Source organism: Serinus canaria, chromosome 4A (genome assembly GCF_022539315.1).
Source record: "Serinus canaria isolate serCan28SL12 chromosome 4A, serCan2020, whole genome shotgun sequence".
NCBI lineage: Eukaryota > Metazoa > Chordata > Aves > Passeriformes > Fringillidae > Serinus > Serinus canaria.
In genome coordinates, this window is record NC_066318.1 from 1,772,675 (window position 1) to 1,795,560 (window position 22,886).

Genomic DNA, 22,886 nt, shown 5'->3' on the forward strand with positions numbered 1-22,886 from the left:
TTCCCCTTCGTTCCTTAATTGCATTGGGCAGCTTGAAATTATTTTGTCATAAGAATGTCTGTTTCTTGCTAGAGCTAGACAAAATGACTGGTATGTCTTTCCTACTGATTTGGTGAGTGCTGTGTTATGTGGCTTTATTCTTTAAAACAAAAAAAAGAGAGAGGAAGGTCAAATGTAAGTCTCCAAGTTCTCTGCTAAGGAGGAAGTCCAGGAGGATGAATCTCTTGAGATTTATAGAAGATCCATGTCTCTCCTGTCCTGAGGACACCAGAACTGGACACAGCACTCCAGCTGTGGTCAGTAGAGTCCCCTGGGGCTGCCCCATCTCAGGATGTCCAGCTTGAGTCACCCACCCTGTGCTGGCCCAAAGGCCAGAGCCCAGGTGGTTTAGGTGCCCTCCAAAGCCCAGACGGGGCAGCCCCGCACTCCCTCAGGTAGCTCGGAGCAATCCCCACTCAGCATCTCAGGGCTTTGGGTCACATTTCCCAGGAACCCACTTCTGCCTTTACACTTTACTTGGAAACACAGCGCCAGCTTTGGATTCTTCTAAGGGATAGAAGACATGGAACAGGCACCAAGCATTGCCCAAGTTCGCCTTTGCTCAGATGTGTACAGCAGACTCTCAATCCTGTCACAAAGAGTAATGCAAAGATTCCACAAGTTGCTATGCTTGTTATAAGAAGGTTCATATCTGTATCCTAACCAGTTTTATACGTTAAAAAACTGGTTCAACTTCGTATTTACTAGTCACGTTTAACCAGGCAAGTCGGGTTTTCACGCCGGTCAGAGACCCACAAAACTGAAACTGTTGCTAGAGTTATTTAAATGTTGACTGTTTTATTTACTGCCCTCACGGGAACGGGTGTGTGGGGGAAGTCCCCACACGGTGCTCCGGGCGGGAGCAGCGATGCCCCCGCGATGCCCCCGCGGTGCCCGGGGCGGAAGCGGGGTGCCCCGCTGTCCCCTGACGGTGCCCCGGGCAGGAGCGGCGGTGCCCCCGCGGTTCCCTTACGGAGCTCCAGACGGGATGGGGGTACCCCGGCGGTCCCCTGACGATGCCCGGGCCGTGAGCAGGGTCCCCCGCGGTCCCCTGACGGCGCCGGGGGCGCGGGGGGGTCTGAGGGGGCGGCGGCGGCTGCGCCTGCTCGGCGCGCGGGGGCGCGCGTGACGTGCGGGGGGAGCGGAGCGGGGCCGCGCGCGCTCGCGGCCGCCGCCCGGCCCAGGCTGCGGGCGGAGCGGGCCCAGGCCCGGCCCGGCCCCGGCGCGTCCCGCGGGCCCGGCGCACCCCGGGCCTGCACAGGTGAGCCGGGGCACGGGCACGGGCACGGTGGAGCCGCGCAGGCCGCGCTCCGGCACCGCCGCCGCGGTCGCTGCGGGCCGCGGCCGCCCCTGGGCGGGCGGGCAGGGGAGCCCCGGCCGGGCCCGCCGGTACCGCGCCGGGCGGGTGGTGCGGGCGGGCCCGGCGGTGGAGGGGCCGCGCGGGCGGGCAGAAAATGGCGGAACACAAGATGTCGGCCGGGCCGGCGGGGCGGGGAGACCGCGACTCAGAGCCGCGGGACGGCGTTATCCCGGCCGGGACCGCGTTATTCCCGCCGGGCCGGCGTTACCCCAGCGCTGCCCCCGCCTGCCGGCCCGCACCGCCGCAGGACAGCCGCTCCTTTGTCCCCGCGCTCCCTTGGCCGCCTCCCCCCGCCCCGGCGGCACCGCGGGCGCGCCCGCGCCGGGCACGCGCGGAGGGAGGGAGCGAAGGAGGGAGGGAAGCGCCGGAGCCGCCGGGAGCCGCTGGCGCCCGCGGGCACCGCCAGCCCCGGCCCTGGGCACCGCCGGCCGGCTCTGCCCGTGGTTTTTACTACGGGAACTTTTATTGGTGCGACGCGAAGATGTAATTTATTTTTTCTATTTTATTTTCTGTTATTTTGTATTAAGAGGCTTTAGCGCTTTTCAGGCAACAAGACAAAATCTCGTTCGCTGGTTTTGTCTGTGGCGTTTTAAATGGGTTTAGAGTGTAAGTGGTCGTGGTGCTTTCTAGGAGGACACAATAAAGGACTTTAAAATGCATATGCTGGTTTTTCATACCCAGTCTGTTCTCTGCCAAGGGTCTGTGTTAACCTGCACGTTATTTTATTAATTGGGGTTTTCTAATTAAGATTTCTGCACAAGCAGGACGTTTCTCATTGCGTGTCTGTCAGCTGCTGCATTAAAATTAGGAGCAGAAATAATAAAAACCGTGTTATGAGGCGAGGATAATTTTTTGTTCTTCAACTTGAATGTTAAGAAATTAAATGGTTACACAGCATCTGGTTCCTATTTTTCAACGGCGTAGAAGTTTATTTATTGTTCCATTGCTCTGTATCTGAGCCTGGTCCTCTTGGTTTAATGCAAATCTCATATGTAGCTTGTGAATAACCAAAACACCAGCAGTGCATGATGTTGTGCTTTCCTTTGGAGCAAGTAAACAAGGTGTAAATTATTTAGAAGCAATCCACTATTTTAAAGGAGAGATTAAGGGCTGACCGTGCAATTTGGTTGCATGTGAAAATACACCACCTGAACCCCCTGTGAATAGAGGTGTGTATAAGCTGGGGAGATGTTTAACATTTGCAAGACCACACAATGCATTCCTAAAGCTCCATATAGAAAGAGCATGTATTTAAGCTGTAATTGGCATGTTGCAATTGGCGTTCTGTAGAAATGTTGTTTATGTTATACACATTGGAAATATGGCAACAATGCCTGGAAGCCAGCTCCAGGATTGGGAGTTTCCCTGTCCCCCTGGGAACACCAATGACACCCTGTTTTTCCTGGGAAGGGTAGAAGTGCTGAAGCATTGGTTGTTATCCCTCCTCCTTAAAATGCTTTGCTGAATATCTTTGCATTTAGAGTGTTTTCCTAAGCTTTCTCTAAAATGAAAATATTCCTGGCTATTTTGTGATACTTTCTTTAGGAAGAGTAAGCTAAGAACAGATCGATGTATCCTGGGAACTTCCACCAGTTTTTCAGTTGAATATTGCTGTTACGTGCTTTAGGTCATTCCAAACTGCCAACCATTACCCTTGATTTTACAATTGCCATCTGCAGAAGTAATTTAGAGTTGTAGTCAGAGAGGTCAGATATTCCTTCTTCTACTCTAAAATTCATTGCTTGTTTCAGCTGAGCCCCATCTAAGGAAGAGCTTTGGCATAAAGAGCTGAAATAGATTGAAATGAACCTCAGGCTCATTAGAAAGAGAACTGTTATTTTTCAGAAAAGCAAAACCATTCCAAATACAGACATATTTTAAAAATTTAGCCTTGAGATATTGCTCTGGGAGTCTCAGTGTAGGTTGCATGAAATACTTCATTTTGGGATGCTCTTTCCTGAGCCAAGATAGCATGCCGTAATTTAAAAAAAATCAATGAAAAAATTAATGGAATATTGTAAAGTAAATATTTTATTGGCTGATGCTAAACACATTTTCACTGTCTTGAAATACCCAGAGGAGAAGGGGAATTGAGAGGAAGAACTTGAGATGTTACAAGTTAGAGGAAGAGAGGAACGGCTAAGTTTGGGATTGTGACAGGGTGTGGAATTGTGGCTTTCTGCCTGATTTCTCCCTTTCCAAAGCCGTGATTGGATCTGTCTGTGGTGGTGTGGGTGTGTTACACAGTGTACTACAGGAGGAAGCTGAGAAGAGCCACAATTAATCACTGCACTGCATTTTTTTGCTGTTCCCAATAACAAGATTTGCCTGCATATGTGACATGTGGAGCTGCATCATCTGCACTGCTGCAAGCTGGGAGCAGAACCAGCGGGGCTGGGGCAGCCGTGGGCCTCCCCCAGGGTTAATTCTTCCAGCAGTGGCAGGAAGGGCTTTTCCTGCTGCCACTGCATTCCTTTGAGATCCCAAAGTTGATGTAAAACATAAATTTGTGATTGTGTGGTTGATTCAAGTCCGTCCTTTGTCTGCAGTGAGGGTTTACAGGAACATTCTTCATAGGGTTGGTACAGCCTCAGGGGGGTTGTTGCCTGGGTGTCATCCTCCATCTCTGATTTCAGGGGAAGTTTAAGGGATTGCTGGTGCCATCCCATAACTTTGATTCTCTTTCTAGTCCTGATCTTTTTCCACGAAGATACTCTTTAAGTGATAATTTGCTTTCCCTGCAGAACTTTAAATTCAAAACATAGTCCTACTTTGAATTAAATTTTTCTGTGTGCCACAATACATAATATAGCTGTGCATCTAATTATTTAATCAGAAAATAGTTGCTTATTGAGAAGGAAAAAAATTCTAGCCTACTCTTCCTGTAATCTCAGATTGATATAAACTAAAATAATTTTTCATATCCATTTACTGTGAGAAAAGGATTCTCTGAAAAGGCTGTGGTCAGGAAATGTTAGATATTGCCTTAATTCTGAAATTCTTAAAGGAGCTATTTAAGCCCTAGAGCTGCATTGTATTTTGTTCTAGCAAGGATTCATTAGGTACAGGGAGAATTTTGGGTGGCTGTGGTGATAATTTGGGAGTGATGGTGCATTGCATTGGGGTTCTGGAGCTGCTCTGTGATCCTTACAATGCTGAAAAAAATTGATTTTGGAGTGGAATTGAAATAGTAAAGTCCTTGCCAACTTTCCTCATGGATAATGTGTGACTTTTTTCATACTCTTGAATTCAAACCTCCTTGGGGTGGATCAGTGGCTTTTCCTTGCAGTTGCCATTGTTGGGCACCTTTGCTGGAGGAGCTGAGGAGTTGTGGGAGGTCCTGGCTCTTCCTGGGCCCCTTGGCTCTGCCTTGGAGGTGTCTCAGATTTTGGGCACTTGTTGCAGCAGCCTGGTTTGACCTTGGCTGTGCTGGCTCCTGAGGACTCACTGCAGTGGGCTTGTCAAGTGTGTTCTATCTCAGAGTAATTGGAGTTGCCCTCATAGTTTGGATTTAGATGCTAAGATTTAACAAATTCTTGTAGTGGGGCTCTAATAATTTCATTAATGAAATCTAGGAGAGCAAAACCGAGTTTGGTGCTACAGGAGGAAAGCAGCACGCTTTGGAGACTTCCCGTGAAAGATTTAACTCCCTGCTCCTCTGCCCCACTCAGGTCACGTAGTTCTGAGCTCTGACTGCATTCACCTCCCACAACTCCTAAAACTTCTATTTGCTCTGGGATTCTGTCACTTTCTCTGATTCTTGGATACCTGAGGGCAGAAGAGTTTTAGTCTTGTGCAACAGAGATTTTTTTAGGCTTGAGATTTTTCACCTGTGAAAGCCTTGAGCTCTTTCTGATCCTGTGGGTGATTCTGTTGGGTCACTTTGTCTGCACTGAGAACTTTTGTAAAGTCCTTGGGGTTGCAGCAGATTACAAATCCCCACATTTCAGTGTTTGGTAGCAATGCTGGGATGCTGATTTTATCTTCCCTCTCTCTTTTATGGGAACACTGTCAAATGATAGATGTGTTCTCCTGCTCTGGGAGTGGCTTTGTGTAGCTGTACCTTGTCAAGGAGATCCAGCAGCCCTAATTAAATTTACATAATTAAAATTGGTTTTGATGTGTCTCATATATCCAAAATTTGAAAGAATTGGAAAAATTTATACTCTCAATACAATTCTCCACTTTCTTCCTTGTAGCTCCACACATCCAGAATCACCAGTCTTGATGATTAGTTAATGAGTCTGTAGACAGCAGAGCAGAGGCTGTTTTGTGCACAATTGCTAATATTTATTATGATGCTAAGGTAAAAAATACAAACCAAAACATTAAAGTGAATTGTGTGAGGTGTTGCTTATGGTTTTCTTGAATTTTTGGGTAAATACTTCTCTGTGTTTGTCAGTGTAACATATCAGTCCAGTAAAGCTGATCAACAGAAGAACACTGTTAAATTCTCATTTTTGTTTTTTTTGCAGTTGTTTGTGAATGAATTTGGCTGAATATGGATCCAGGTGGTGGAAGTCTTGGATTGCAAACACAGGAATCCAAAATGCCTCACACTATGATCATGCAAGATTTTGGTAAACATTTTACCTATTAAAAATAATGAGTAAAATCCAGGAGATGATCTTCTCAGGTATTGGGAAGGGCCATGTCTATACCAAGATATTTACACTTGAATTACAACACTGAATAATGTTTATTATTTTCTAAAAATACTGATAAGAAGCATTGTATTGAGTGTTTTCAAGATTAGAACTGCTGTTTGTATGTTAAAATAGTTCACTGTGCATTTTGTGTTATGTCTAGAAAAGTAGACCACAAATACGACTGGCCAGTCCAGTCTGGTTATGAAAACCAGGTTCCTACCTCCAGCCAGTCCTTGTGATGTGGCAAGTTGTTGGAAAGGTTACTGTAAATATTGCATAAAATAGAGTGTTTATTTTTAACAAGGCCCTTGCTGTCCAAAGGATGAGTCCTTTCATTGTAACAGCAATTAATGCTTTGTTACCACACTTCCAGTGTCACGCAAGAATTCTGTGAAGGTTCACACTGCTGCTGCAATGAAATGTTTTCTAACTGCGAATTAAAGAAAAAGAGACTGAATTGTAAACTGTCCTTTAGTTTTTAACAGATCCTAAGTTTGGGACAAACTCCACATGATGTCTTGAAGCGGTGTGTTTCGTTTATCTTAGTTTGTACAGAGCAGGCTGCTTTGGACAGTGTTTATTGGGTGAAATGCAAAGGTGGATGTGGAGAAGTAACAGATTTCTCCATCTGTGCTTAGCTTGCCTGTGTGATAACTGCATTCCTTAGACAAAGCAGTTGCTGTGCAATAATTGTAACATTTATCTCCTGCTTCCTGGTTGTTCCCTAGTGGCTGGGATGGCTGGCACTGCTCACATCGATGGAGACCACATAGTTGTGTCAGTCCCTGAAGCTGTCCTGGTTTCTGACGTGGTCACGGATGATGGGATAACCCTTGACCATGGCCTGGCAGCTGAGGTGGTCCAGGGGCCCGACATCATCACGGAGACGGACGTTGTCACCGAGGGCGTCATCGTCCCCGACTCCGTGCTGGAGGCTGACGTCGCCATCGAGGAGGCTTTGGACACCAGCGACCACGTTCTGGCTTCCGACCTGATCACAGAAACCGTGCGCGTTCCCGACCAGGTGTTTGTGGCAGATCTTGTCACGGGCCCTGAGGGACACTTGGAGCACGTGGTGCAGGACTCGGTGGCCGGGGCCGACTCGCCCACCATGGTCTCAGAAGAGGTGCTGGTGACCAACTCGGATTCGGAGGCTGTCATCCAGGCTGCCGGGACTGTCCCTGGCTCCACCGTCACCATCAAAACCGAGGACGACGACGACGGCAAGAGCACTTCTGAAGACTACCTGATGATATCTTGTAAGTCCACAGAGGTAGATGGCAGCAGGAGGGAGCTTCTGGTCCTGTAACTGGACTCTTGGAACGCTCAGGGGATAGGCTGGTGCCCAGTTAATTCCTGGTGTCTGGATTTGGGGGTTTTGATGCAAAATCACTGATACAACAAGAAAGAGAAGGACATTGATGCTGCTGAGTGAGTGGGTGTGTAGGTTTGTGTTTCTGAATCTAGATATTCCAGGAAATTTAAGAAAAACACCTTGGAAAGTTAAACATACCATTTATTTTGAATATACAAATTTTTTCATAAAAGACACCACAGGTGTATTACAATGCTATGTAGATTCATGGAAAAATAACATATTGGGCTTAATCAGGAGAATCCACTAAGAAATAGTTTTTTAAGATCTCTAACTCAAAGTTTTCTCAATATGTCCACAAAATGTGGTTTGTTTAGTGTATTAAAAATTATAATAGGTATTTCACTGTCTGTTATCCTCTTCTGGGCTGAACTTGGAAATAAGGGGTCAGGTTCATTAATGGATTGGCTCATTAACACACTCCAGTTCTCACACAGCATCCAACTCCATATGATCCTGTTGACAGTAGCTGAAGTTGGCTACTGAAAGAAAATTGGGTACTTTGTGTTTCTTCAATGCTTACATTATACCCAAGGTACCAGTTGTTGCTGCTATACAAATTTGATAAAATATATTCCAAGTAATTTATTATTTTAATTCTTCAAATCACTTATTGAAACGTGAGTAGGTCAAAACAGATTTTATTTAGTCAAAAGCAATATGTTAAAAAAAAGTCAATGCCAAGTGTGTCGAAGTGTCAGTCTGTTCACAACAAGCTGCATTTATTAAAAATCTCATGACAGAGGACACCACTGATTCATTATTATAATGATTTCGCTCTCTTATAGCATTTATGTCCCTTATGCAAAATATATTTGGTTTTGTTCAGTACAGGATGAACAGCAATGATTTTTAAAGCTTTCCATCATTACTGTGTCACTAACAGAAGTCAAAAAGAGGGGTTTTTGAAAAAGGAACTTCAGAAATGAGTCTATTAAGCAAATTAGACCTGCTACACAAAGAAAACCCTGTGTGTTTCTGTAAGGAAAGGAGCACCATTTTTACAGTCAGTTGTTTCACTGAACAAATTCCTCCTTTCTGACAGAGTACTTAGGATGAGTTTATTCTGTAACTGGCTATTTCCCTTGTCATTGTAAGTACAGTCATCTTTGGGACTCCTTCTGAGAGAGATGAGTGTGATGGATGCTGATGATCCTGCACTTAGACCAGAGCATCTGAAGCATTCAGTTACCTGATGGCCCCATGAGTGTCTGACACATTCATGGTTTTGTCAGGTGTTCTCAAGCTTGGCTTTCACAATGTTTCAAAACCATTTTGAGACCTAGTTTTCAGCAAATTAAATTTTTATATATGTATAATCGTGATGTGCCTGCATAGTCACAGTTGGAAGCTACATTATTCATCTAGGAGTTTGTTTTAAGTAATCATTTATGCAAATTAGGGCAGTCATAGAATCGTGTAGGATGGGGAAGAGCTGTAAGATTATTGAGTTTAATCATTCTCCCAGCACTGCCAAGGCCACCACTGACCGTGTCCCCAAGTGCCACATCCACATGGCTTTTAGGTCCCACCAGGGATGGGGACTCCAGCACTGCCCTGGGCAGCTGTGCCAGGGCTGGACACTTTCCATGAAGGAATTTTTCCCAGTATCCAATCTCCACCTCCCCTGGCCCAGCCTGAGGCTATTCCCTGGGAGCAGAGCCTGACCTCCCCTGGCTGTCCCCTCCTGTCAGGAGCTGTGCAGAGCCACAAGGTCCCCCCTGAGCCTCCTTTTCTCCAGGCTGGGCCCATTCCCAGCTCCCTCAGCCCCTCCTGGGGCTCCAGCCCCTTCCCAGCTCCATTCCCTTCCCTGGACTCACTCCAGCCCCTCAATGTCCCTCTGGTCATGAGGGTCCCCGAGCTGCCCCCAGCACTGGAGGTGCCCCAGCAGTGCCAGCCCAGGGGACAGCACTGCCCTGATCCCCTGGACACCATTCCTGACCCAAGCCAGGTGCCACTGGCCTCTTGCCCACCTGGGCACCCCTGGGTTTGTGTCCTGCTGCTGTCACCAGCACCCTCTGGGCCTTTCCCAGCCTCCCTGCCCCAGCCTGGAGCTTTCCAGGGGTTTGCTGTGATCCCAGGGAAGGACCTGACACCCCACAAGTGGCCTCAGGATCCAGCCTGTCCAGACTCCCCTGCAGAGCTTCCCACCTCCAGCATCAACACTTCCCCAGCTCGGTGTCACCTGCAAAGCTGATCCCCTCCTCTGGATCCCTAAACAAGGTCCTTGAGCTCTGTTGTGGTCCAAGTTTTGAGCCTCTGTTGTGCTGGGGATGCCAGCCTGCCCCCTCAAAGTGTCTGGTACTGTGTTTTTGTCAGTAGTAATGAATCATTCTTATGCAGCTTTTATTTTTTTTCTTGTTCAAATATTACCCTTGAATTTGTTTTGTTTATGGAGATAATGTGTTGTGTAGAATAGATGAAGGCCCCCATTTATCAAGCAGGTCAAAACTTTTTGTTTACTTACACGTATTCAATTGTCAAATGCTGTCAATATTGTAGAAAGTGAATTTTATAACATTTCATTTGGGGTGTATATATAGGATTGTTGAACTGTTTTTGTAATGTAAATCATGCCTAAGTGATACTTCTAAAGAATTTCAAAATACTCAGTTGTCTTTTAATGAAATTTAGCATCTAAAAAGGGAAGACTACATAAAATGCCAGATATGCCCTTAGGGAATTCCAGAGTTGTTCTTTTGAACACATATGGGAACTACCAAAATAGGACATTTGAGGGTATGGAACTGAGCATGGAGTTTTAATTTCCCTTTTGCTTGTTGGGAGTTACAGCTTAAATGACAGAACCATAGAATGGGTTGGGTTGGAAGGCACTTTACTGAAAGGTGATTTTTTACCATTTTGAGGTGACATTCCCATGTAGATACTTTATACACTTCTGGTAATTACATTTCCAGTGTAAATACTATTTGGACAATAATAAGTTTGTCTTAATAGTTGTGTGACTATCTGTGTATGATTTTGTGATTGGAAATTTTCACTGGAAGATTATCACTACTCTGCAGATAAAGCTGGTTTGAAAAAGCTGAATTTATAAGCACAGGACTTAAAAACTCTATTTTTGATACGTTCCCAACACGAATACCAGGGGATGTTCACGATTCTTTGCTTTAAGCCATCCCAACACCTCGATAAAAAGGAATTGAATCCCAAACGCTGTGGTGGGCCCCTGACCCCAGCCTTGTGAGTGAGATGGAGCTGGTGAGCAGCACAAGCCTTGCTGCAGGGGCAGTGGGCAGTGCAGCTGAAGCCTCCCCTCTTTTGTTTTTCAGGTTTGCGATATTCAGACCCACAGCGGGTTGCCAGCCCCCGCTCCGCGTGCCGGCCCCATGCACTATTCTGGTGACCTCAAAGCCACCACTGACCCACACTGGAGCTGGCCCGGGGGTAAGGTACTGTGCCACCAACACCTCCTTTTTAGTGTCTTACACTGTTGCCTCATTTGCTAAACATTTTAGGATTCCTACTCCTCTATTTGAACCTATGGGACTTAAGTAGATCAGACATTAGAAAAACCTGGAGAATTGTCAAAGCCTTGTGGGACTTACCTTGCCCTGGTGTTGCTGCTCTGGTGGCTGTGGCAGCACCAGCATAGTGCATGTGAGGCATCACATGGATTGGGAGCTGGCAATCCACGGTGAATCTGGACATCACACACCTGAAAACAGCCGAGCAGGTAAGTTAACACTGGGAGTGTGCTGAGTTTTCCTTTAAAGCTTGTTCACTCAGGAGGATTCAGCATCTATTTATGGAGGTTCTCTGTTGTGTTTTTTCAGTTTATTTTAAGGGACCAGATAATAACATGTAGTGCTTCTGCTGGGTGAGTCAGAGCTGGAAGACACTTTGATATTCCATTGACAGAAAGGAATCAAGCATTCCCTGTTCCCCTCAGCTGTCCCTGGGAAAAGCAGCAGAGAATTTAGCACTGATGGGTTGGCAGTGATTGAAGGCATCTTACTTAGACAATCTAGAATATTTTTATGAGCTGTTGTAAAAAACAACAATATTTTGGAACCTGACAAAGATTACTTGTCCTGCTGTGTTGTTTACCTAAATCTGTTTAAAAGGTAGATGGAAGCCATCAGATTTACTTCAGATGAGACAGGACTTTAAGCAAAAGAAATTGCCAACTCAGTGTATTTTGTTATGTTTGAAACAAAAAGCAACATCTTAAAGATGATAGTCTATATTGATGTCATTTTCTCAGCCCACATGATATTTTCCAAATTTTGCTGAATTACACATTTGCTGGTTTTGAAAAGTGATCCCACAGGCCCTGGATTCATAAACTTCCTGATAGGCTTCCATTTTTTTAGCTTAAATTGTAAAGACTGAATTTTTTGGAGAATACACAGGATGGTTAATGATGTAGAAATAACCACAATACTGTTCTAAGTTTGCCCCTCTAAAACAGGACTCTCTATTTTCAAAGGATATTGAAGATTTGGGGGCTTTACAGGCAATATTAAAACACTCTGTGAGTGTACATGCTATATTCATGTTTTGGGGTTTTCTTTTGCTGAAAACATTTTTACAAAAGTTAAAAAATTCCTCTTTTTTTTCCTTCATATAATGTTTATTGTATTGCAGTTGGTGTTCTGCTGACTATCTAAGATTGTGAGTTTTTTTTCTTATTTCATTATTTCACCAGCCCCACAGTGGTGCACAGTCACTGTCACATAATATTAGTTCAATAGTTGGAAATTCTTCCTTAAAGAAAAGTTCCTGTCCCACATGTGGTTACTCCCCTGTTCAGCAGGAAATTGCTGATGTTGAGTGACTTCATTTCTGTTACACTGGTAACGTGTAATGTTTATAAAATATGTGAGTTTAGGAAAAAAATGGTGTTGCTGGAGTTGCAGCTTTGAAAAGAACTTTATTACCACCTCCCAATTCTAAATTGGCAGGGTTTGTAAGCTTTGAAATGCTCTTTTTGGCAGTCATAGAGCTGGGTATATAATCCCTCTTTGTACTGGGGATTACCTCCAGTCCTTCCAACACTCACACATGCAGAGGGAATGGTCATTAGTATCTAATTAAACTTATATTTATAATTTTCCAGAACATGCACAAGAAACCTGATAAACTTTAAAAGTCTTGCAGAAAAAAAAAAAGAAATCTATAATAAATTCATGTTTAGTAAATGTATGGAAATACTTATTCCAAGATAAGGGAATTTCAGCATCTCCACTTTTCTGTCTTCTGATAACCCCATTCTGGCAGCTTAAAAAATGTCAATTAGCAGGTGCAGTAACACTCCCCAGGGGATATAAAAGGGTTTAATGACCTGGTGCTGGGAAAGTCGAGTGTCAGAGGAATATTCAGGCTCTGTTGTGGCTCTCTCAGTGTCTGTGCTCTGGGGGTTCCCAGAGTCCAGGTCACACAAACACCAGGCAGCACGTGGCAGACTCTCACTCACTGAGGTGTTGATGTTCCTGGCATTGATTTCAGTAGATATTTAGAGTTTTTTTAATTAAAAAAGCAAAAACTCTCTTCCTGAGGAATTTTTTTTTTTTTCCTGATCCATGTTTGATACTTTTTCAGCAATGGAATTAATCTGTTAGTTACCAAAAAAAACCCAAACCCCACCAGACAGCTAAACCAGCATTTTTTAAATGTTTTCCTTAGAAGTTTCAGGTTATAGAGCCTGGTGCTGATGGCAGCAACGTTGTGGGATCAATTCCCATATGGATCATTCATTTAAGAGTTGGACTTGATGATCATTGTGGGTCCCTTCCAACTCAGAATATTAATTTTCATCAAAGTGCAGACTTCACAAAGGTTCTAAAACAAAACCAGGTATTTACTTGGACTTCCCTACATTTTAACCAGTTCTGTCCTCAGTAACTTCTTTACTCACCTGGTGCAGTCCCAGATGTGTGAGCAGCAATGAGGTTTCCCAGTGAGCTGGGTAGGTGGCTGTGGGAAGAGCTGTGTTTGGGATTGCTGGGGTGGATGTCACTGCCCTGCTGCAGGAGAGGCTCCCTCTCCTCCCACCTCCAGTGACTGCCCCAGCATTAGAGCCTTCAAGGGACTCCAGTTTAGCCCAGTGCTCAAGGGGGTCAAAGCAGCTCTTGGGAGCAGCCACCAGTGCCTGGGAGCAGGAAACTGGGAGGGGGCTGGGGACCACTGCAGCCATCCCAGGTAAGCCAGTTTTTCCCAGGGATCAGGACCTTGGCATCCCTGTGGAGTCAGGAAGCTCTGCTGTCACCTCTGTGTTCATTTTAAGGAGTTTTTCTTTGCTTAGTGCACACATTCTTCAATGTTCCATGTGCAATAAGAAGCTGTTTCCCTGGAATGCACTTCATTCAGATTTTGTCTACATTTTGTGGGATTCTCCTCTATTTAGAGGCCTTCAGTGGGTGTTCAGCACTGCACAGGTTTGAGTTGACCATCTGTACAGGAGCTAAATTTATCCTCAGTGAGAAGTGTGTCAGTACATGTGTCAGGGAGATGCTGAGTTCTGTACCCTCAGGGCTGGCAATGTGAGGTGTATCTATGGTCATCTCTGTGAATGCCTTTTTAACCAAAATATATTGCTTTTAATAGTTTGGATGTATTTTTTTTTCTTAGAAATTAAATGAGCATTTTGAATGTATAAACCAAATAATCAGCAAATGAGTTGTGTAAAGAATGAGAAGTCAGTCTCTCATAGTAGTATTTGGATTTATTGTCATTGCATCTTTTAATCAGCTGTATATCATGCATTAATCTTCATTAATGTGTATGTTTTCAAGTGATAAAGTGGATAAAATAATAATTTCTTTGAGGAAGAAGACACAGTCAGATTTTTGATGCATACTTTCATCACACTCCTCAAGAGTTACAGCCACTAAATTTTAATCACTATGCATCACAGTGAAAATTTTCAGAACTCTTAGACTCTACCAGGCAATTCTGGGTTAATTTTTAATGTTTTTGTATAGATCTTTAATTTTAATTATTGATAAATTTTTGCTTTCTGAGAGTAATAGTTTCAGCCATAACCAGTTACCTCATTCCCTTTGATGACAAGCTCCCTCTTGTGTCCTTTGTTCTGTAATTCCTGCTGTGTTTCCTGAGTTGCAATAAAATACTCAACTTCTGGAATCTTCAAAGTTTCTTGAGATGAGCTGCTTTTAAAGGGCACTTATGAATACAAATCTTTCCTGTGCATGGGGAGAATAGTGGAGAAAATCATGCTACTGATTACTTTGACTTCTAAAAATGTGTTTGAAGCTCATTGTTATTCTCTTTTCTTTGCAGTGGATGATGTTGGAGAGAAATTGGACCATATAGGAAGCACTCCCTTGAAGATCAGTACCGAGGTGGCAAATGATGATGTTGCTAAAGATGATGGCTTTGGTTCAGAAGTTATCAAAGTCTACATATTTAAAGCTGAAGCTGAAGATGATGTTGAAATAGGTACCTTGAAATCCTGTTTATTCTTTCAGTAGTGTGAAGTGTTTCAGGGTCTTTGTGCTTGTTCTTCATTCCACACAATCCGGTGACTGGAGTGTTCTGTAGAACGTGACGTTTGTGGAGGCTGCCCAGATGCACAAATGCTGGGTGTGGATTAGTCTCAAGTTCTTTTTTGATTAGCTGGGCTATTTTCAGGCAGCCAAAGCCCAAATGTAGAAGTGGTTGTGTGTCTGCAGCTGTTTTTTCAGCTGCTGCTTTTCTCTGACTTTGCAAGACACGAGTGTGTCAGCACAGCAGAGCCTCTGCAGTGGATCCCTTTTGTTGGTGGGAGCCCTTGGTGGCCTTTGCAGAGAGAGGGGAGGAATTCTGGGGCTGCAGGTGAACCAAGGGACTCAGAATTCTCAGAGTTCCCTTTCCCCACAGATAGACCAGCAATCCCTGTGCTCTGAGGGGATGCACAGCTCACCTGTGTCTGTTCCTGAAACAGCAGAATCCCCCTCCTGGCTGTTCCTGGGGCTGAAACCTCTGAATCATTCCCAGGCCCTGTTCCCATGTACACTTTGTTCCTCTGGGGATGGGCTCTCAGTCTCCAGGGACAGGAGGGACAGACTGCTCGTGCAGCAGCAGGGAGAGCCAAAATCTCTGATGGCTGAGAAGTAATTCCCAGCAGGGCTGTTCTCTGAGCTGCTCTCAGGGAGGTGGTCCCAGCAAGTCAAAAAAATCCTTGGATCTGACATTAATCTTACCAGAGGCTTTGTTCACATTGACTTAATGTGTGTAACTTCTTTTTGTTCGAGGTGGGACAGAAATTGTCACTGAGAGTGACTTTCACAATGGCCATTCTGTAGCTGGAGTCATTGAACAAGGAGGTGTTGGGAGAATGCAGCGAGAAAAAATGGTTTACATGGCTGTAAAGGACTCTTCTCAGGAAGATGAAGATATTAGTAAGCATAATAAGAAACATTTTTGTTTCTCATGCTGTTTGTACCACCCATTTAACCATCGTTCTCAAGGACATTTTTAATTATTTTCTGAAGGATTCTTCAGCCTAAAGTAGTAGAAAACTAAACTCACCTGCCTTAAAAATAAAAAGCAGGCTATTATTATTTTAAAGTGATGTGGATAATGCACTTTGTGCACACTGCGTGCAGTCATTTATTTATTTATATTAAATTTAACATATCCATGGATGAAGTTAATGAGGTTAGTCCAACTTCTTATTTTTTTATTTTCCTACTGTGAATTAAGCAGCTTTCTGAAAAAGTGGTAAATATCATCAGTTGCAAGTTTATGAGTTTGTCTATTGGAAATTTTGTGGGTGTTTGTTTTGGATTAGTATTTATTGATACATGTTTTCTCTCTTTAAGGAATATCTGAATAAGCAATGATCCCTTAAATGCCAAAGGAAGAAAATTAATTTATAATGGTTATCAATCAGAGCGAGAGCAAATTAAATGAAGGAGAAGTTTGGAAAGACAGAATAAAATTAAAGATTTATTCTCCTCCCTTCATCCAGGCTGTGCTGAAATAGCAGATGAAGTTTATATGGAAGTTATTGTAGGGGAAGAAGAAGCCACATCCCTTCCAGACACCCAGCTTGAGGACTCTGGCGTGAATAAAACGTTTGTCCCCGTTGCTTGGGCTGCTGCTTACGGTAGGAACCTGTGCTTCTTTCCTGAAAATCCCTGCCATTGTTTCCTTCCTCATCCAGCTGCCAGCATCTCTGGGATGACCTCACCTTGTTCTTGGGGTTTGGAAACAGCTCCTGATCTCTGCTGTCCAATAATTGCCGTGTGTTGGGGTTTATGGAGTAGAAAGGAAAGCTTGTTAGGAGAAGTTTGATTTTGTTTCAGATCCCAGCTCAGATGCACAGAGTATGTGGGGTTTGAAGATCTTAATGTTGAAGATCTTAAACAAGAAGAGCCTTAAGTATTTTACATTAAGAGGGGGAAGGGGGAAAGACTGTAAAAAGGGAATAGTAGGAATAAATGTGTAAATACGTTCCTAATAATTTCAGTTTATAGACATGTTTTAGCCTGTTAGTCCTTCAGGTGAGAAACAAAAAAGTGATTTGTTTTCCAATAGTGGAAGTGTCTTAGGATATTGTGAATTCTATTGTTTTGTATAATTTCCTTGAATTTCGGTCTGTTAAATTTTGTTAAGAGGGTGTCAAGTTATCCATAGTTTCTGATACAATTAATTAAGCAAGTTAGTGCAAATTCCTTGGTGTGGTAAGGAGAGCCCAGCAGCTGGGCTGGTAAAGTGCTTCAGAACCACAGAGCTTTGGCACACAGCAGCAGATACTTCCAGTGCAAAATGAGGAATGTGCTCCTGAGGTATCCCTTGTGCATCTCCAGAACTCCATAGTGCTGAGAGGCTGATAAGGGCCAAGCCCTCTTATCTCCTCCTTCTACTCCAGGCAGATAACGTGCTTCCATCTCAGGAGCAAAGTGTGCATTTCAGATAACCTCTGCCTTGCTATCTGAGGGGATAGATGAGGTTAAAAGTTTGCAGAAACAAGCATATTAATAATGGAAAGCAGGAGAGGCAGCAGGGTAAGCGTGCAAACACAGATGGGGTGGATATGAACTCCTCCCAGAGATGGGATTTTGCTTCCTGAGGCTCATGATTACACACTGAGCTGCACATCCCACTTGGATGGTGTTAACCTGTTACTCATTAGCTGAGTTAGTTTTCTCTCATTATTAGACTTTCAAAAGCAACATCTTTAAAAAGAATATTATTTTATAATGACTAAAATACCATTTTCTGCAGGAGATGAAAGAAGGCTTCCCCGAAGATACGAAGATGGTCAAGCGGCAGGTGAGGACTTCTAACAGCATTAAAACTAGAACTGTCTTTGAAAAAACAGATATTTCTGTGTCAGTGCTCCTAATCAGAGATGCAAAGAATGAGCCATAAATTAGATATTGAAGGACTCCACAGTCTTTCTCTATTGTTTTGAATGAAAACAATTCTAGATATCTGTAGGCCTTCGGAGGGGGTGGGGAAGTTGGGAGGCACTGCCAAGTTTTTAATGTGGTTTTGCAGACAGAAAAGAGATAATGCAGTTGTTAAGAAGTGAAAACAAGTTAAATAAAAATCAGGGAATATAATTAGAAATGAATCAGTGTTTAAACAATCATACCCTTGACTTTTGCCAGGAAAGATAGATAGTGGTTCCCATTAGCACGCTTTTTTTTAATGTATCTTGTGGTAGAGGAATGGGCAGTGCTTGTTTTTAAGAAGTAGATAATGCTGCTGTGCAATTCCAGTCGTCAGTCCCGAAGAAACAAGTTGTTTAAGGTTTTTTATGGTGTCTAATTTTTGTTTCTAGGAAATAACTTGGATACACGATTAGAAAACAAAAACGGTAATGCAACACAGTACCTGCAGATTTGTGATAGCATTAGCACTAATAGAGTGCTCAAACAAAAAACCAAGAAAAGGAGGAGAGGAGAGGCCAGGCAATGGCAAACAGGTAAACACTGGATGGTTACGGTATTGTCACGGAGTGCCACTTACTCCTGTCCTATTCCTTTTCTCTTTTTTAAGCTGATGCAGAATTAAAAGCTATAAATGATGATTTGCGTATTTCCTGTGTCCTTCCCCCCTCCAGTTCTGTGCCTAGAAAATGTCATATTTTGCTATTCAGAGTCAGTACACCCAGGGCTGATGCAATTCGTTGGAATGTTGCAAGCTATTAAAAAGTACCCATGGCTATATTCAGTGCACATGTGATATTCCTGATCTGTTTGAGCAGTGTCTAAAACAGAACTATATAAACTATAGGTGCTGTGGATTGGTTGTTTTTAAACTACTGAGCCACTCTCTCTCTGCTGCAAGTGTAAGTGCATGAATCTGAACAGCACTTGGCTGATTTAAAACTTCTTAATCGGTAAATGTGTTTCCTTCATAACTTGTTTTTGTTTGTTCAAAAACAGCTGTTATAATAGGTCCTGATGGACAGCCCTTAACAGTTTACCCTTGTCATATTTGTGGGAAAAAATTTAAATCCAGAGGATTCTTGAAAAGGCATATGAAGAACCATCCCGATCATATGATCAAGAAGAAATACCAGTGTACAGACTGTGACTTTACAACTAACAAAAAAGTAAGTTTCCACAATCATCTGGAAAGCCATAAACTTATAAATAAAGTTGATAAAACGCACGAGTTTACAGAGTACACGAGAAGATACAGAGAGGCGAGCCCGTTGAGTTCCAACAAACTCATCCTGAGGGACAAGGAGCCCAAGCTCCACAAGTGCAAATATTGTGACTATGAGACTGCAGAGCAGGGGCTGCTCAACAGGCACCTGCTGGCAGTCCATAGCAAGAACTTCCCTCATGTGTGCGTGGAGTGTGGGAAGGGCTTCCGCCACCCCTCGGAGCTGAAAAAGCACATGAGGACCCACACGGGGGAAAAGCCATACCAGTGTCAGCACTGCGTGTTCAGGTGCGCTGACCAGTCCAACCTGAAAACTCACATCAAAACCAAACACGGCACCGACCTGCCCTATAAGTGTGAGCACTGTCCCCAGGCCTTCGCCGACGAGAAGGAGCTGCAGCAGCACACCGAGCTCTTCCAAGGGCATAAGACTCACCAGTGTCCCCACTGTGACCACAAGAGCACCAACTCCAGCGACCTGAAGCGACACATCATTTCAGTGCACACCAAGGATTTTCCCCACAAGTGCGAGGTGTGTGAGAAAGGCTTCCACCGGCCCTCGGAGCTCAAAAAGCATAGCGAGACCCATAAAGGGAAAAAGATCCACCAGTGTAGGCACTGTGACTTCAAAACCTCCGACCCTTTTGTGCTCAGTGGGCACATCCTCTCCGTGCACACCAAGGACCTGCCTTTTAAATGCAAAAGGTGTAAAAGGGGCTTCAGGCAGCAGAACGAACTGAAGAAGCACATGAAGACCCACAGTGGCAGGAAGGTGTACCAGTGCCAGTACTGTGAGTACAGCACCACGGACGCGTCGGGCTTTAAGCGCCACGTCATCTCCATCCACACCAAAGACTACCCCCACAGGTGTGAGTTCTGCAAAAAGGGCTTCCGCAGGCCCTCCGAGAAAAATCAGCACATAATGAGGCACCACAAAGAGGCCATCATGTGATAGGTGAGCTCCAGCAGGAAGCCCTGTAGGAACTGTCATATGCTAATTGGGGAAAAAAATAAATCTCACGAACTGTTTCTCCTGGTTTCAAAGCTTGATATTAAACCATAACTTTACATTCTTTGTATTAAAAGTCTTAAAAAGTATTAGGGTTGGCAGGGGATCTCGTAGCCCTATGATTGTTGCTGATCAGAACCTAAAGAGCACTAGAGAATGCAGAGGATGGATGAATGTCTTAAATTTGCAGAAAGATGGATGAATGTCTCCAAGTGAACAGAATTTGCCATTGCTGAGTCTAGAGGACAGGGCAGAGCTGATTGTGTGACCCATTCTGTCAGTCCCAACGTGTGTCTCCAGTATGGAAACAGATCCCTGGTGGGGTGAGCTACAGAGGGTTTGCAAAGGAGCCCCCTCTTCACTTCTTGTGCAGTTTGGAACGGGGAGTTTTAGTCAGACACTTCATCACAACGTTTTCAATTGTGCCTAGAAATTGAATTCCAGAACTGGCAGAATTATCTGGGTGGGGGGGTGTCCCTTGTTCAGTTTGGTTTGGTTTGTTTTTTTAAACATTTCATAGGGAAACTTTTTGGTTTCCTTTATTAGTTTAGGTCCAAGAAGCATTTTTTTACTGGTTTTCAAAGCTGCTAACCTATTTTATTGCAGGATATGATGTTTAAATTAGAACATTATGTTATGGTCTCAGAGGTGGTGTTCTGGTGCTAGGGTTAAAGATGTATATGTATATAATTTCCCTTTTTTTATCTGAAACTACAGTTGAATGTTGTTCAGTATGGCACATATAACAACATTAACTTTGAATTTGACTTTTTTTTTTTAAAGGATAAAAATGGATGCAGCTCATAGTGTTGGGACTCAACACTAATTTTTTTCCTCGCTACTTTGAAGTCTTCTCTAAAAAGAATATTAAAAACAGTTGAAAACTGTAGGGGTTTTTTAATTAAAATTCAAAGTACTTAGAGGTTCTTTAGGGCAGTGTTCTTAACAGGTATGACAGTTACTGTCCTACCTCCTAATATGAAATTTTCCATATAGACGTAAAATTGCACCTTTTAATCGATTCTTTTAAAAAAAGATCTATACCATGCTATAAACATGCATTTTCAATCTGTAAGAAAGTATATATGCAGTATTTAACCAGAAAAACCTGCTGCCACTAGAGTTTGGAGGTGGATCTTGAGTTTACAGTGTATACATTTAAAATATGCATCCCTTTAAAAATGCTTTGTGTTAGCATGCTGCAAATCCAATGGCGCTTATATAACGAGCTGGTCTAGGGCTATTTAATGAAAAACCTGGTCATAAATGTTATGCATATAATGTGTATTTTTTACTTTTTTTAGTTGCTTCATGTTTGCACACAGCTGTTCACATGAGAAATTGTAACTTCATGCTATATTGTGGCTTTGTGTTCCAGATAATGTTCATATTTTGTTTTTGCACCAGATGAGAATCAGTTCCTTGAGAATAAATTTTTTTTATATTTCTAAACTTCAGAAAGTTAAAATTTGGGAAATCTCTTAGACAAATAAGTGTTTTATGTGGCTGTAAAAAATGATGTACACGCTGTAAAATAAGATTGTCACTGTTCTGTGGGATTATTATTTCTAAATGTGTTACTCATCGTAACGGGCATACAATAAAACGCATCTCTTGCACTCCAGATTTTTTGGAGTTTCCTTTTCATTTCTGGTGTTTAGGAAAGTCCCATTCTCTGTAAATTTGCCTGGTATTTTTAATTGCTTTATTCACTAATTAACATGTAATCACATTTCAAGTAAACAGGTCTATTTATCAGACTGTTGAGGAGAGAACATTGGGTTTGATTTAACCCTTTAGACTCGCAGGTAATGTATTTCTGTTTGTTTTGCTTATTTCTAAAATAATTATCAAATCTGATACTGACATTCCTTTGAATATTTTTTTTCCTTTAAGAGAACAAAAAGCTTCTCACATATTTTGGGAAAAACCAGGTAGGTTTTTTGTCTTTTTACCTGTGTAAGAACAGCTTGCAGAATGAAATGCTAAAATCGCTGCTATCCTAAATTCCCTCTCTTTTTAGAATACTTGAATTGCACCATCAGTAACAGATTAAAAAGCTGAAGAAGAGCATGTGCTATTAAATGAACCCTTCATGGAGGATTTCCAACGGGCTTTGAGCCACTGAACTCGTAGGTTTTGCACAAAGAGCAGAAATTAAGCAGACAGGAATTAATTCATCTGGGTTTTGTTGCTGCTTTTCCTTGCATGCCCAGCAGTCAGAAGGGAAAAAATCTTAGTGATTTAAGTCTGTGGATTTCTAACAATGTCAATGCTTTGTTCCTGAATGTTGTGCTGAATGCATGGACTGAAGGAGTTTCTTCACCTGAAGATGATCCCTGACTCTGCCCATGGCTGTGCTGGCTCATTTTTCCACCCTACAGATGGACCAAATAATCAGGTAATTTATTGTTCTGTATCAAAGCAGGAGGTAGGTTGCTGTTCTTGCCATGAGATTTTAGGAAGTGGTGTTTTAAATCTTCTGAAATGGAAGGATAAAATGGCACCTGAGTCCTCAGCAGTTTGAGGGACAGTTCCCAAATCCTTCTCAGTGCCCTCTCCCAGTAAATATTTGAGAGCTGTGGCAGGTCAGGGGGTGCTTGAGCAAGCAGAGCCTCCCAAAGGTGGGCAGGGCTTGCTCTGAAATGTCAGATCTGGTTGGTGCAGCTTTTTATTGGGCTGACGGGTGCTGTTAAAAGTGATTCACTTCCTGATCATCAGCTATGTTTTTCTTTCCTCAGGCTTCAGCTGCCCACAATGAAAGGCAATAAATTAGAGAGAAAAGGAGGAAGAGCTGCAGCAGAACTCAGGAGGTAAAGGTGAGGTACTGGCTGTGGGCTGGTGGCTGCTGGAGTTGTCAGG

At 43.4% G+C, this 22,886-nt stretch overlaps 1 protein-coding gene across 3 annotated transcripts; it reads left to right on the forward strand.

Annotated features, from left to right (window-relative positions):
- The first annotated feature begins 1,175 nt into the window (after positions 1-1,175).
- ZNF711 (zinc finger protein 711) lies at positions 1,176-21,648 on the forward strand. 3 transcript variants are annotated; one of them, XM_030229075.2, is made up of 9 exons: positions 1,176-1,300; positions 5,875-5,979; positions 6,777-7,307; positions 14,690-14,848; positions 15,643-15,789; positions 16,362-16,499; positions 17,621-17,668; positions 18,183-18,326; positions 18,790-21,648. In XM_030229075.2, the coding sequence occupies exons 2-9, from the start codon at positions 5,901-5,903 to the stop codon at positions 19,965-19,967; spliced, it is 2,424 nt and encodes an 807-aa protein (XP_030084935.1). In that variant the 5' UTR covers positions 1,176-1,300; positions 5,875-5,900; the 3' UTR covers positions 19,968-21,648. The 3 variants fall into 3 exon arrangements, with proteins under 3 accessions (XP_030084935.1, XP_030084936.1, XP_018769981.1); XM_030229076.2 differs by having other exon boundaries at positions 18,183-18,218; XM_018914436.3 differs by lacking the exons at positions 1,176-1,300; positions 5,875-5,979; positions 6,777-7,307 and adding an exon at positions 10,863-11,120.
- Positions 21,649-22,886: the final 1,238 nt, after the last annotated feature.

Excerpts from the sequence above, each read along its gene's own strand:
- ZNF711 (XM_030229075.2), top strand. The coding sequence starts at position 5,901 with ATGGATCCAGGTGGTGGAAGTCTTGGATTGCAAACACAGGAATCCAAA. Across the intron at positions 5,980-6,776 it reads TATGATCATGCAAGATTTTG|TGGCTGGGATGGCTGGCACT; the intron begins GTAAACATTTTA and ends GTTGTTCCCTAG. Across the intron at positions 18,327-18,789 it reads GGCCAGGCAATGGCAAACAG|CTGTTATAATAGGTCCTGAT; the intron begins GTAAACACTGGA and ends GTTCAAAAACAG.